A 14,525-nucleotide genomic window follows, 5' to 3' on the forward strand; every position below is an offset into this window, starting at 1 on the left:
ATGCCACTATTGAGTGATGCGTGCCCCGATTGAAGGCATGTTGGCCCAAGAGAAATGTCAGCGTCCCGCAGCGTGCTCCTTGACCAAGACCCTGATGTAGATGGATACACTAGGACAGTGTTTATCAATGGCTGGGTCGGGATCCAAAGGCGGGCTGCGAGAGATTGAAATAGGCCCCCACATTATTTAATGGTATCCAAAGTGACTGTGATTATAATGCTGCCAAAGTTTCACTGTGTACTTCAAATGTAGGCAAAAATAAATACTGAAGGCCAGTGACTTAGTGTGATTAAGCAGAGGGAATTATGTTAGTCTGCACAATAGCTTGTCAATTCAGTCTTGGGTCATAAGAGAAATTACTTTGAAAACATGGGGCCAACAAGGAAACCCAGTGTACTCTGAAGATATAAGGAAATATGTGAAAGGTCTTATTTTATTGATGGTGTTCCAGTTGGACGCATGGTGTATTTTGACTGCGCTGTGAAACATATCTGTGTATTTGACCTTGTGTAGGCCTACGTCTTCCCCTACTGTATGTTGAGCTGGCTGGGGTAATTGTTGAATGTGATCTTGCTGACCTGTGGCTACATGATCTTTTTGACAACATAGCCTACTCCGTCTATGGAACTGTGTGCTGCCACACATACACAGAACTTATTACAAGTCCACACACCGTACTGTCAGTGGATACATTAATTGGGGAAGTGCAAGTTAAAATACAATAGCTTACACTTACTTTTTATTAATTGGTCATAATTTATTGAAGTCTTTGTCATTGGAAACAACGTATGTGTCATGTTGACTTCATCCGATCGAAAACTGACCTCATGCCTGACACAGGAATAGATGAATAAAAGCATGAAAACACATTATATGGAGGTATATTTATTTCAAAGAATCCAATCATATTTGCTGCAAACATAATGCCTATAGTGCTTACACCCTGTTAAGATATAATCTATGATATACTACAACCAGGGTTCTCACACCTTAATCAAATTCAAGGACTTTCCAGGCCCTATTCCTCAAATTTAAGGGCCCAACACAGCATATTTTCACACACGGATAAAGGTTAATTATTGTTACAACACTGACGATTTTTCTGAGAACTAGAACAGAGAAGCTTGAAAGTGTGAACACTTCTCAACTGTGCTGTAAAACCTAACGTTAATAAAAAAAAATAGAACTTCAATTTCTATTCTTGCACAAATCTATAAATTCAAGCACTTTTAATGCCCATGTCTATGTACGTCTATTTTCTAAAACTTTCAAGGCCTTGATTTTTTTCTCTCAAAATCACAAGCTTTCATGGACTTTCAAGGACCCGTGGGAACCCTTTACAGCCTAACTTCATTACGAGTACTGTAGCTCTTATCTAGACATAATGAGCACAGACCAAGAGTTACGGATTAAATAAATTAGGTTCACACTCTATGTTAAGGGCAGGAGGGATATGAAGACAATTTCGTGCACAGTAATTATTGACACATTGTTTATTGTATAAACAGTTGACTGGAAAGAAATCAGTCTCAGCAGGGCAGACAAACGGTTGTTGGAGTGATTAGCATTAGTTAGGGATGAATCTGGCTTATTCGTGGCTGCTCATTTTAATACACATGCACCATTCCATAGAGAAAAGTCCAGAAGAGGACGTAGGTGAAAAGGCCTCCGACAAGGCCGCCAGTGAAGAGCAACCGCCGGGACTTGAAACACTTGTTCCACCGCCGTCCTGCCTTGAGGATGAGCAGCAGGGAGAGCAGGAAGGAGGCCAGGAAGTAGAAGATGAAGCCGTACAGTCCCGTCAGGCCCAGGATGCCTGCCGTGGCTCCAGACAGAGCGGACACAGAGGTGCGGCAGTAGTCCAGCACAGCGGCGTTGCCCCTGACAGCCACTTCACTGATGAACTGCGGTCCCTCACGCTTTGCTACAACCGCCGCCATGTTGGCTGCCGTCAAGTCTCCACAGAAAGGTGCTGCTAGACCAAACTCAACTCCGTGGAGTGGGCGGATTCGAAGGTCTGGACCCAGGCAAAGGTGCTGCTGTAAGGTGAGCAAGGCAGACATCAGTGGTTAGCTTACAACAGGACCTTAGTGTCACTTCTGTGTAGCACAGTGCTTCTCAAACCTTTTCATGTCAAAACATACAAAAATTAGACCATGCACCCCCATTTGATAAGTCTTTGTCCAAGGGTCCCCATCTGATACGATTTTTGCTTTTAGATGTTTTATTACTGAAAGTGTATGAAACCCATGACCAAAATGCTTATACATTGTCATTGTGTTACTTATGGATGGAATTATAGTGAAAATAAATCATTCCCCTTTTTTGCTGGGTGAGGGAACCCCTCAAGGACACCGAGAACCGCGACTGCTTTAGCAGAATTCATCACAGGAAATCAAAGGGGAAAAGACAGAGAACAATGTTGCATAGTGAAACAAAGGAATAAAAACTGCTCGCACACTGCAGGGCTCCTTACTGTGGTTAAGTGTGCGAGCAGTTTTTATTATTTTGTTTCAATGTACCAGTTCAGCACCTGCCCCTATTTTGGGTTTGGATGTGCGTGTCTCTCTCTATTTCTAAAGTGGACACAAGAGTACATTTACCGACAAGCGAACATCCCGACCCTTTAAAATGTGACCAAAACCAGACACAAACACACAAAATAATGAATAAAAAAATCGGAGACACGGTGTAGCTATAAGCGAGCCGAGTGATGCAACTACATTCACTCAGTCCCAGCTAGCTTTATTGCTGCTTGGACTGCATTGTATGACATTCTCTCGAACGTTAACATGCTAGCATTAGCTAACGTTAGCTCTCTCGGCTGCTCGCTAACGGATTTACTTACAGCTTCTCACCTGTAACAAAAAGAGGAAAACGCAGGGATTGTTCACCTCCACAAAACGCGTTTACAATAACATCATTTCTAAAAGTGAACCGATGTTCAGTCAACAAATCTAACTGGAATGTTAATATTGCACAAATAAATCTAAATCATTCTAGCTTGGTTGACACTCCTAGACCACAGTCAGCCATGTTCTTTCGCAATGCATTATGGGAACGTTGAACTCATCGGCCGGACGCGATATTTTTTTTCCCATGATGGCGAAGGCTAGGCGAAGGCAAGACCCGCCCCTCTCTGCCTCTGATTGGCTGACTGCACTCGGCTGCTCTCGCCTGCTTCCCAGGCGAGTCAGAAGTCATCACAAACGAGCCTAATATATTTCATTCAGTCACTAAGCATTATTTGTTCATAAAGTGAGCAGCAGGTGCAAAACAATCATTAAATCAACAAGCATGAGATGGCAGATGGCAGCATAGAATCTTATTTTCCTGTTATTTTCCTGACAGTGCCCACTGCGAATGTGGGGACCCATCACAGACTGTGGAACATGTGATGACCAGCTGACCCAAATACCGGCCACCGAATGGTGATCGTGGGCTAATTGACCTAGACAATGACACACTGGACTGGCTTGCTGCAACGGAGCTGAAGGTCTAAGGACATACGACAGAAGAAGAAGCATAGAATCAAAATGTTATGTGTATGAGATCAATAGCCTACTTGAATGTGTATTTTTTCTTTTCATTCTAAATGTCATCACCTTGTTTCTTCTGATTTATATTTCAATTCAAATACATGACACTCTTGTGTTACAATTAGCTGAATTATAGTTCAATGTAATGCATTGACGCTGTTTTTATATCACCCTTGATCATTCTCATGAGTCTTTTATATATATTTTTTTGATTTCCCTATAGACCAAATCAGCGGGATGTTTACATTTACTTCCGGGTACCCCTGGGTCCACACATTATAATGGCGGTGAACGGCACAAACTGACGTGTTGAAGACAAAAACAGACAAAGAAGACAAAAATGGTTCGTCCGTGTTGTGTTGTTGTTTAATATCATTCATAACAACACTTTCACTAACGTTAGTGGAGACCAGACTAGCTTATTTACCTGTTGGACCAGACCAGAGTAGACTTGACGCTAAATTAAATTAACGTGGCGTCGGTAGCTCTGTCTGTAACGTTAACGAGTCTGCTCTCGCCGAGAAGAGCCTGGGCCCTGGTGACGCGAGGTTACGAGTCTGCAAAAAAACAGCGAGTTTGACAGACAAACAAACATTATTAGCTAGCTAACACTACATAAAACAAACACAGAAGAAAGGCTAGATACGTCGGACAAGCATGTTTACCAACTGTTTAACCATTTAAATTGAAAGTAGTCGCCGAAAACAACGAGAGGGTTTGACAGCATTTATTTGACAACACGCACATTTAAACCTGCCGCCTTCCCCAAGTGGTACCCGGAAGTAAATTTGTTTACATGGTGACGTCACGGTGATTTGGTCTATAGCATGGATACCCAACTTGCTTTGCCCGGGGGCCACTTTCATGAAATGATAGAAGGCCAGGGGCCAGTTAATAAACAAACAATATACATTTTTCTGTAACGGATTGTAGGTTTTTGGAGTGTCAGCCGGAGTTTAGTCTGACAATGTTGTGCACACCGGATAGTTAGTTAGGTTAAGTAACCTACATACAGCGTTAAGTGCCTGGGTAGCGAGCATACGGCAGTATTTGACAATTTAGCAGCTAAATCATAGAGTATTGAAAGATATTCCATATTCCAGACTGAAATGCTATAACAGAAGTGGAGTATTGGCCAGAATGACATGAACATTTGGACACTTACTCAGCGGGTATCTTGCATGTTGCGTTCAGGTGCACTGTAATGTTTGATGTTTTTTTTGCAATTCCATCGCGGGCCGCACAGGGGGCGCCCGCGGGCCCTATAGGCTACATACGTGCACTGCCAAGAGTAGCAGCGTTATAAACCACAGGGCCAGACGATATTAAAAACATAAACACACATGGCGTCTTTCATTCAGGCTAGCAAGCAAAGGTGCTGTCTGTCTGACCCACTGATTTGTCTCACCACAGACTGTAGAAAGAGATGCAGGATAGCTAAGCGAATGTGGTTGGATGAACATTTGACGCTAGGCCAATCAGAGGCAGAGAGGGGCGGGTCATGCCTTCGCCTAGCCTTCGCCATCATGGGAAAAGAAATATCGCCGGCTGGACGCCGCCGGAAGGACAGTGATGATAGGTTGGGTCCAGCTCGTCATTTTTGTAGGCGGCACATGGTCTCGCCCACTATTAGGGGGAAAACCTACAGTCCATGGGGAAAACACAAGCCTCTCGCCTTGGCTTCAATGTAAAATAGCAGTACAAAAAAAAATATATATATAGAAAAATAACACAATCAATCTCGTTTATTACCCAAGTGTAAAAAGCACCCCTATGGGTGACATAAGCCATGACATGAGCCAGATTTGTGACTAAATGGGCAAAAATGGCTATTAGTGGCCAAAATGCCTCAACACAGGTTCAGCACCACGGGGAGCTCCAGAGTGGAGCAGCACACAGGTGAGGGGAGTTTGAATCAGCCAGTGAACTCTGGAGAAGCACACAGGTGAGCGGAGTTACAAACAGCCAGTGAAGTGGACTATGAAAACCCTCTCTGGAGAGAGAGGAGAGGCTGCATGGCAACTCTGTGAGCGAGGTCTGACTAAATGGCCAGTCACACAGGGGCGGGTATTCCACTAGTCTTGTGAAATGAATGAATTGTTTCAACTCACAGATGGCCAGAGTTGATTTACTGAAACCTGAAAACAATTAAATGTGTCAGAAATAAGATTGAAAAAGTATTCAATCTCAAAATCAAGTATTTTCAGGATTGTGGATTTCTCAACTCTGGGAGATTACTGATTCCCTGTTTTATTGTGTCCCTTATCACATCCCTGAATAGAGGAACAAATGAAAGAGACTATATTTTTGTTTTATATTTATTATTATTATGATCCAACAGAGTCTAAACAAAGTTAAAAAAAAAAATTATGCTGGCCCCTGAATCTAAATCCCGTGATCCAGATTAAATTTGGCCCCTTTACAGGACCGTCTAATATTGTGTCAAAAACAGTGGGAGACGTTTTTATACTTTTCCTTACTAAACATTTACTTTACAACATTCATTTTCAAACAAAATCATCTCATTCTTCACATTTACCATGTGAGGAAATGCTGCTGTTTTCCAAGTGCCAAGGAAATCAGTTACAGTGCTTTTCCCTCTCACCACTCCATTCCTATTGCCAACATCAAGAGTGTCGAATAACCACAGGGATTGAAACATCAAGTCCTATTAGCTCTACTGTGGGCGGACTACAACATCTACGAGTCCTTTCTGTGGGCGGACTACAACATCCTGTTTAAAGACCAGTCCGACTACAACATCCTCTTTAAAGACGAGTCTGGACTACATCCTGTTTAAAGACGCGTCTTTTCCCCCTTCTGTCTGAGCATGACAACATTTCACTGCAGACCAACATTACAGTAGAACCTAACTCTACAGTAGAATATGTGGGTCTGGACTGGTAAGAAGAAGAAAGTGCTATACTAAGCATAATAACAACAATGATACAAAAAAACAATACAATATCTGTTTCTTAAAATTAATTACCCGGAACTGTTCATGTGCTTTCAATACAGCAATTAAAAATATAATAAAAAATATAATAGAGTCCACTATCTTTTCAACTAAGAGTGAATACTGAATAGAGAGATAGTCCTCAACTTCTATGCAGTTATTCTAACCAAATGAGAGGAATCTGATGTGGAGGAAAGGTTATCAACATGCTCTTCATGTGCCACTCTTCCATTCAGAGGAAGGAACATGCATCAATCACATCGACACCTTCAGGGACAATTTGTTTTATAATTTAAAAAACACAGACAGGACTTGCTGCAACTCTCCTTTGTGTTATTCAAGGTGAGTGTAGAAAACTCCACTGATCATACTTACACACCTACACTAGGGTGCGTTCACACCAAGCATGTTCAGACCATGTTTAAAACATGGTCACGAAAACTCTGTCCAATAAACAGGCTACTTGTGAGTCCATGTGACTTGAACAATGCCTTTTTCACTATGGTTTGGAGCAAAGAAAACAAACTGTAGGTGTGATCGCACCATTATATTACACTACACGATCATTGCATCTACATTTAGACTTACTTATTGATATACTAAAAAATGCGCTGCATCTTCATCAGTGGGCGTTGATCATCCCAGTGCCTCACCAGAGCTCGAGTAGCTCTTTCTTTCACTTCTGTGTTACTGTTACCATGTTACTGTAAGCTTTTTTAGGCAGGTGACTCCATATCAACGTTTAAAATCACATTAAATGACAACTGTGCGTTTGATAAAGTGCAAAAACAATATTTCCAGGAGGGAGACAGAAACCAAACGGTGAAGTTGGTGATGAGTGTCCAGGCAGACTGCAGGGGTTTCACAGTGCAGACCGAAACAGACTACAGTTTTTTCTGAATGCTTAAACACTAACAGTGATTGTTGAAGCACTATCTCTGAAACTATGAACACTTGTAGCTAATGCATGTGATGTGGAGGAAATCTTACTGTATGGCCAGACCCACAAAGAGGGCCAGATTTAGCCTAATTTTGTTTTGGTTTGTTTTTCTAACACGTTTTTGTTTTCTTCTACTACTTCCGCAGCCCAATTGTATTGATAGTGAGTTATGCTCGGAATACACATACTACACATTTGTATTTGATACCTGTGTGTATGTGTTTACTACCTGTATGACAAAACCTTATTGCAAACTGCTATGCCCCTTCACACAGAGAAAGCAAAAGCCACAAGTGTTTTTCATTTATACTATCAGTTCATAGTTGATGCTTTGTGCTTATTTAAATTATGGTTGCACAATATTGAGTTTTAAGAGTTGTTTGCTTTCGCAAGATATATGCAATGTTTTGCTGGTTTGGTGTAAGGTTGTGTGGTGTGTACAGTTTTACAAAAATAGCCTAGTTTCAATGATAGTGCCTACTCAATCAGAAAAAACCTGTAAAGGAGCGTTCACACCGAGATATTTATTTTTCGCTCAAGTCAACCCTTTGGAATCGCTCTGTCGCTCTGTTTAAATCGCTCATCAACAGGCACACGAAATGACGGACATGTGGGGGATATAACGTTACGCAATGTCATGCTGTTTGTCCACTACGAGCCACCGTCATTGTTTACAAGCTAAGCCTATCAGCGTGCTCCTAATGCGAGCTGCATACCGGTAGTACAGACTTCACTTCATGTCAGCTGTCAGGCTGTCAATGCGGTTTGTTGCCACACAATAAACCAGCGGTTTGTTCCAAGCCAGAGTGATCCTTGACTCGCTCTCACACAGCAGCCAATCAGCATTGAACAGCGAGCGACTGATGCCAGCGTATTTTCGCTCGAGTTGGGATATTTCATCTCGAGCGACGAGTGTATTTTCTCCCTGTCGCTCTGTCTCTGCCGCTCGGACGCCCAGCGATTATTCTCCCAGGCGAATATACGCTCAATCGCTCGTTTGCATTGACTTTGTATGTAAACTCGACGCCAGCGACAAACTTTAATAGGTCGGTGTGAATGCAGCTTTAGAGCTTCTATCTTTCTTTATTAAAATGATTTTTAGAGTTATTTTAGCTTGATTGGGATTTTTTCACAAGGTTCCCCTTTTAATACCAGGGGCTTCCACATCCGGCGCTAATCCCAAACTTGGGGAGGTCCAGGCCTGAGGTCAAAAGGTCAGGGGTCAGAGGTCATCACTGGAGCTTCTTGGGCGTGTCAGGGATGCTCTCATTCAGCGGGGTGAGGCAGGTGAGCAGAGTGTGCCTCTTGTACTGGTCCGTCTGTCTGAACTTGGTGTCGGTGCCGTGGAGCCTGTCCAGAACGCCCAGCACCCCGAAACACTGGTTGAACCTGGAACCAGGAAGGGAGTGGGAGAGAGAGAGAGAGAGAGAGCAATATGTTAGTTGTTTTAATATTTAACCCATCAACTAATTGACTGTCTGTCTGTCTGTCTATCTATCTACCTATCCATCCATCTATCTATCTATCGATCGATCGATCTATCTATCTATCTATCTTATCTATCTATCTTATCTATCTATCTTATCTATCTATCGATCGATCGATCGATCGATCGATCGATCTATCTATCTATCTATCTATCTATCTATCTATCTATCTATCTATCTATCTATCTATCTATCTATATTTAATTGAAAATTTAATTGAACTGAATTTAATTTAATTTTACTTTCATTTGTTCATTTGAGTAGTCTTTCTTGTGTTCTCTTTCTACTGTATTCATAGTATGCAGTTACATCACCACAAAACCATCTTGGTAGGAAAATACTGTAACAGGTGATTGTAATCAAGTGACAGCCACAGCCAATGGGCTGTGTATATGGTATTGGTAGAAAATGCATGTGACATCATGGGAATACTATGGGGATAAAAGAAGATAAAATGTAAAAAATAAAAGTGATTGCTGGCTCACTTGAGGTGGTGGAAGTCATGGAACTCGGGGGAGGGCAGGAGGGGCAGGTGGTATCCACAGTGGGAGATGGTGGTGCTGACCAGAGCCAGGGAGTACCACAGGCTGGTGGTGGCCAGGTGGGAACCCAGGAGTATCGGCCCCATCACCGCGGGCCCCATGTTGGATAACTAGCAGGAAGAGGGAAATAGAAGAAGAAGCAGTTTCATTGGTCAAATGTGTTTGCACTTGCACTTACAGTATAAGGAATTCAGCTGGATGGGCTGCTTTCGTAGGACGGAGGGACAAGAAGTAAAATTTTTACTGGCACATAGTACAAAATGACTAATATATAGTACTAGATTATCAGGCCGCTACGTGGCCTGATAATCTAGTTTGCTGGGACACCGGCCCGGTATTGTGTTGTGTCTGTAAGGTATCGGTGGGTGGCGTGATGCCGAATTACACGAAATTCGGCACTTAACTCCGCCAGGTCACCATAAGCGCACTCCCCGAGGTTGAAGTTGATCCGATGAATGGTTCTCGAGATAAAACACTTTTTGTGTTAGCAGTAGGTGGCACTATGTCGAATTACACAAAATTCGGCACTGCACTCCATCAGGTCCCCCCTTAAGTGCACTCCCCAAGCTTGACGTCGATCGGACAAACGGTTTTCGAGATAAACCACTTTTTGTATGTTTTCTATGTCAAATTGCATGACATTCGGCACTGCACTCCATCAGGTCCCCCTAGGCGCACTCCCCAAGTTTGAAGTCGATTCAACAAATGGTTCTTGAGATAAACCGCTTTTTGTGTTTACCAGTAGGTGGCACTATGACAAATTGCACGCAATTAGGCACTGTATTCCATGCGGCCCCCCTAAGCACACTCCCCAAGTTTGAAGTCGATCGGACAAACGGTTTTTGAGAAGAACTGCCTTTTGTGTTTGCCAGTAGGTGGCGCTATGTCGAGTCTGTGTGTGTGTGTGGGGGGGGGGGGGGGTCTGTGTGTGTGTGGGGGTAGGGGTGGTATTGGTTGACCGGGCATCAGTGTGACATCATCAGTGATGTCATAGGCATTGTGACATCATCAGTGACAGTGATGTAATCAGTGATGCGATGATGAGCAATTGCGCACTGAGTGATGTCATTCGACCACTCCATGATGTGATCATAGAGCCGGTGATTGTGCACTGAGCTGAGCTGCGGGTGAGACCGCAGAGCGCCCGAGCTGCAGGCAAGGCCGCGCACTGGCCGAGCTGCGTGCGGCGATCCTTCCCATCCTATCATTCCCACCCCAGAACGACTGTTACTGCACCATGTAACTTCGAGGGTCCGTCCCGGAGCATGAGAGTTGCCTGGATGTAACTCCATTTCCTGCTGCAAATCCTTCGTATTAAAAGCTTTCCCGCTGACAAACTAACGTGACATTATTGTGAAGTAAGTAAAATGTGTTTATCGCTAGCTAGCTTGATTAGCGGCATGGTTAGCGACCTGTTTCAATAAAACAAGTTGACACAACAACATTTGGGGATATTTGGAGGTAGCCTACTGTATTTTTTCCTTCTTCCAGAGAATCAGTTATAAACTCTGCAGAAAGGTTAACAAAGTAGAACATAAAAGCTGAAACAGTAAAATAAGGCTAATATCTGAACACACAAACAGGAAACTAAGTACATTGTCATATTTAGCACATGTATTACCATTTGTGGCAGAGAGGCTGCTGTTGCTGCTGCTCAGCAGAAAGTTACACGTCAGGGCTTTAAGTATGGAGACAGGTGAAAAACAAATGCCAGCTCTTTAATATTTTTGTGGATGTTCCATAATTGTCCTGCCCTAAAATGAACTAATTCATAGGTGTAGTCTTTGTGCTCAGCCTATAGTTTGTGTGTGCCGTATACGTTTCTTTTAATGATCACATGAAAACTACTGTCAGTTATTTTGGAGGCAAAGACCAGAATGGATTTTTAACGGTGAATCCACTATTCATATGTCAAAAGAGAGAAAGTGTGTGTGAGAGAGAAAAAGCAAATGAAATGGCCACGATGAAGATCTTTTTTACCACATGCTCCAGAGGATGAGCGTAGATGCTGACCAGTCCAATGGGAGCCGTCCACTCATGGTGCTGTTTGTGGAAGTGCTTGTAGAGGGCAGGATGGTGGAACAGTCTGAGAGAGGAGGGGGAAGGGGATCAATTTCACAATGCTCATTATTATATCCACCTATTTAATAATGTATGCAAAAAAAACTTTTTCAAATCAAAAGTTCATTTTTCAGGATTCCATTCATAATCTACAGTATGGTGACCAGTATCATATCACGACATGGCAGCTGTCAATCAATCTTCATTTCGAGGAGAAAATCCTGCAGGCAAGATCGCCGCCTAGTGCCTACATGGGCAGCTCTAAGCGCATAAATGTTAATATACTTGGCCAATAAGTATGTAACATACAAAATAAAATACACAGTAATGTCTTAATTTAATGTAGAATGCATAGGACATGTTTGTTGAAATGCCTTTTCTTTTCTTGATTCTGTACAAATGTATATTATGATTTGTCGTGTGGCCATCTTGGCTATTGTAAATATTATATAGTGTCTTGTAAGCCCATATGGGCTGGGTACCTTAAGGTGCATGACACTAAAATAAAAAATATCAATCAATCAATCAATCAATCAATCAATCAATCAATCAATGTAACTAGTTAGTGATACTTCACCGACCCTCTCTGAGATCCGGTTCATGTGGTCTTTAATTAAGGTGCTATGTGTAGCATTTGAGTATCAAGAAGTCATTGACCACACATTCAGTTTGAGACATTGGCATGATTACCTTAAATAAACGAGGCCATTGCTGAGAATACTTGCAGCCTCTATCAGCCTCTACAATGACTTTTTCATTGTGTGCCACCAAGGAGGATTATGTGGGAAATCTTCTAGATTGCTTTATTGGCCAGCGAGTTTGGTCATTGACCCACTTTGCGAGAGTGAAGGTCCTTACACATCGGGAGTGTTTTTTTCCGCACGTTTAATTCGCACGTCAATAATATTTTCCGAACCTATATCAGTCAATGCAACCGTGCATACCAACGGCGAAGTTTCGCCGAGCGTTATTGCAGTGTTTATTTTTTCGAACCACGGTCGATTTTTCAGAAATTCGCTTCGGACGTGTACACATCTGTGGCTGTGATTGACAGGTGGATCAAAACTCACATCGCAATTTCGTGCCGTATATTCGCATCGCTCTTGATGTGTAAGGACCTTTAAAGACTGAGGGGACATGAAGGTTGAACAAATTAACCTTATTTCCCCCCCCATAAATCAGGAATATTCCATCCAAAGACACATCTTTCCTAATTTACTTACAGTCATTTACTGATGAAACCACGTAAAAACACATTGACACCAATACAGTCCAGTTCCCACTTTGTATCCCCCCAAGTAGAGGGTGAGTCATAGGCTATTGTTTGCACTCGTCCACAGTCCGACGGCGTCTCTTATGCAATTTATTTTTTATTCCATTTTCTCCCCAATTGTACTTGGCGAATTCCCCCTGCTGCCCCGGTCCCTGCCCCACCCCCTCTGCTCTCCCCATCTGGGGAGAGCCGTAGACACACACATGCTTCCTCTGATACATGTGCAGTTGCCAGCCGCTTCTTTTCACCTGACGGCGGGGAGCTTCACCGGCAGAACGTAGCATGTGGTAGGATCACGCTATTCCCACCAGTTCCCTTCCGCCCTGAACAGGTGCCCCGACCGACCAGAGGAGGCGCTAGTGCAGCGAGCAGGACACATACCCTCATTCTGGCTTCCCACCCGCTAGTCTGACGGGCTTGAAGCAGCCTGGTGGACTTAGCTCTCTCATTGGTGCCTGCCATTTCTGTCGGTGCTGGATGGAAATCCCATTCCGTTCCCTGCAAGCTCTGCAATTGGGTCCGACCTGCTCTGACTGCGGCTGCGACCACATTTGGATTTCCTTTCCACACCCCTTATGTCGATTCTGTATGCCTCTGCTGCTGTACATGTGGAATCTGCCGATCTCAAATGCCTGCGCTGCTGCCTTTGAAACGATAACAACAGCAGCGCTAGTCGCTAGCTGATTGCTACATGCTGAAAACGATTGTGCAATGAAGCCAGCCTGCATGGTACTTTTGGTGGATGACTGTAAAGGTATTACAGAGCCTTTTTCCCCACTAGTCCACAGTGTTGCTATTACTAGCCAGACTCTCTGCCACTGCAGGGAGAGAGTCTGTCAAGCGAGACTACCCACCCGCAGACACAGCCAATTGTGCATGTATGGATGCCCGACCAAGCCGGAGGTAACACGGGGGTGCGAACCTGCGACCCCCGTTTTGGTAGGCAGGGAATCTACTGCTACACTACCCGGACGCCCTATCTGTTTATAGAGATGAACTGAAAAGTCGTCTGGACCTAAAACACCTACAAAAATTATTGACTGATCAACTCCAACTCCTTTCTCGAATCAATCGGACTGTAAACAATGACTGCGGCGCACTACACTGGAAACCCTGAAATATGGGCCGACTGTCCCAGAGTCTTATTAGTCATCAGACTGATAGACTCTGGCTTCCCAGATTGAGCATCTGGTGAATTAAACTCACCTTTTGAATATTCCTCGCACACTCTACAGGAGGTTCAAGAGCATGGTGCATAGTGTGGAGAGGGTGAACCTCAATCTACTAACTACTTTAGGTAATGGAAGACTCTCGCCGAGGCAAGCGTATTGGTGGGATCACCTTGTTTATGCCCCAGAAGGGGGCGTGGCTTAGATGCAGGTTGAACATATTCTGATTCTGATTCTGATCCCCGGCTCCAGTCCCCATCTTCCCCTCTCTGAAGCCTTACCTGTGTGAGTAGTAAAACAGAAACTCCTCCACGAGGCTGCAGATGGCCAGCTCCATCAGACCCCAGTGGAAGGTGGGCAGCTCGGGGCCACAGGGGTTCCCCCTCCAGGTCATCAGGTAGTAAATCCCCACCACCATGGGACCTGAGAGAAACACCTGGTTGAAGATGACAGTCTTCACCGCATGGCGCAGCTTGTCTGGGTCCACCTGGGGGGACATTGTGTTCACAAGTTAGAATACAGTTAGACTACATACTGTTTGATTCCCTTTCTTAAAAG

General features: G+C 43.6%; 2 protein-coding genes across 3 annotated transcripts in view; both read right to left on the bottom strand.

The window, feature by feature from the left end:
* Window positions 1–906: 906 nt before the first annotated feature.
* emc6 (ER membrane protein complex subunit 6) lies at window positions 907–3,031 on the bottom strand. 2 transcript variants are annotated; one of them, XM_083639456.1, is made up of 2 exons: window positions 2,859–3,031; window positions 907–2,039 (listed from the first exon to the last, which is right to left on the bottom strand). In XM_083639456.1, the coding sequence occupies exon 2, from the start codon at window positions 1,938–1,940 to the stop codon at window positions 1,608–1,610; it is 333 nt and encodes a 110-aa protein (XP_083495582.1). In that variant the 5' UTR covers window positions 1,941–2,039; window positions 2,859–3,031; the 3' UTR covers window positions 907–1,607. The 2 variants fall into 2 exon arrangements, with proteins under 2 accessions (XP_083495582.1, XP_083495583.1); XM_083639457.1 differs by having other exon boundaries at window positions 2,849–3,031.
* A 5,519-nt stretch (window positions 3,032–8,550) lies between these two features.
* Window positions 8,551–14,525, bottom strand: part of faxdc2 (fatty acid hydroxylase domain containing 2) — a 48,802-nt gene continuing 42,827 nt past the window's right edge. The window contains exons 6-9 of the mRNA XM_083636532.1: window positions 14,249–14,454; window positions 11,445–11,550; window positions 9,408–9,574; window positions 8,551–8,824 (exon numbers count right to left, since the gene is read on the bottom strand). Coding sequence (XP_083492658.1) covers window positions 8,668–8,824; window positions 9,408–9,574; window positions 11,445–11,550; window positions 14,249–14,454 — 636 coding nt within the window. The 3' untranslated portion in view covers window positions 8,551–8,667. The remainder of the gene's footprint in view (window positions 8,825–9,407; window positions 9,575–11,444; window positions 11,551–14,248; window positions 14,455–14,525) is intronic.

This window comes from Poromitra crassiceps, assembly GCF_964638095.1.
Source record: "Poromitra crassiceps genome assembly, chromosome: 1".
In the NCBI taxonomy this organism is placed as follows: domain Eukaryota; kingdom Metazoa; phylum Chordata; class Actinopteri; order Beryciformes; family Melamphaidae; genus Poromitra; species Poromitra crassiceps.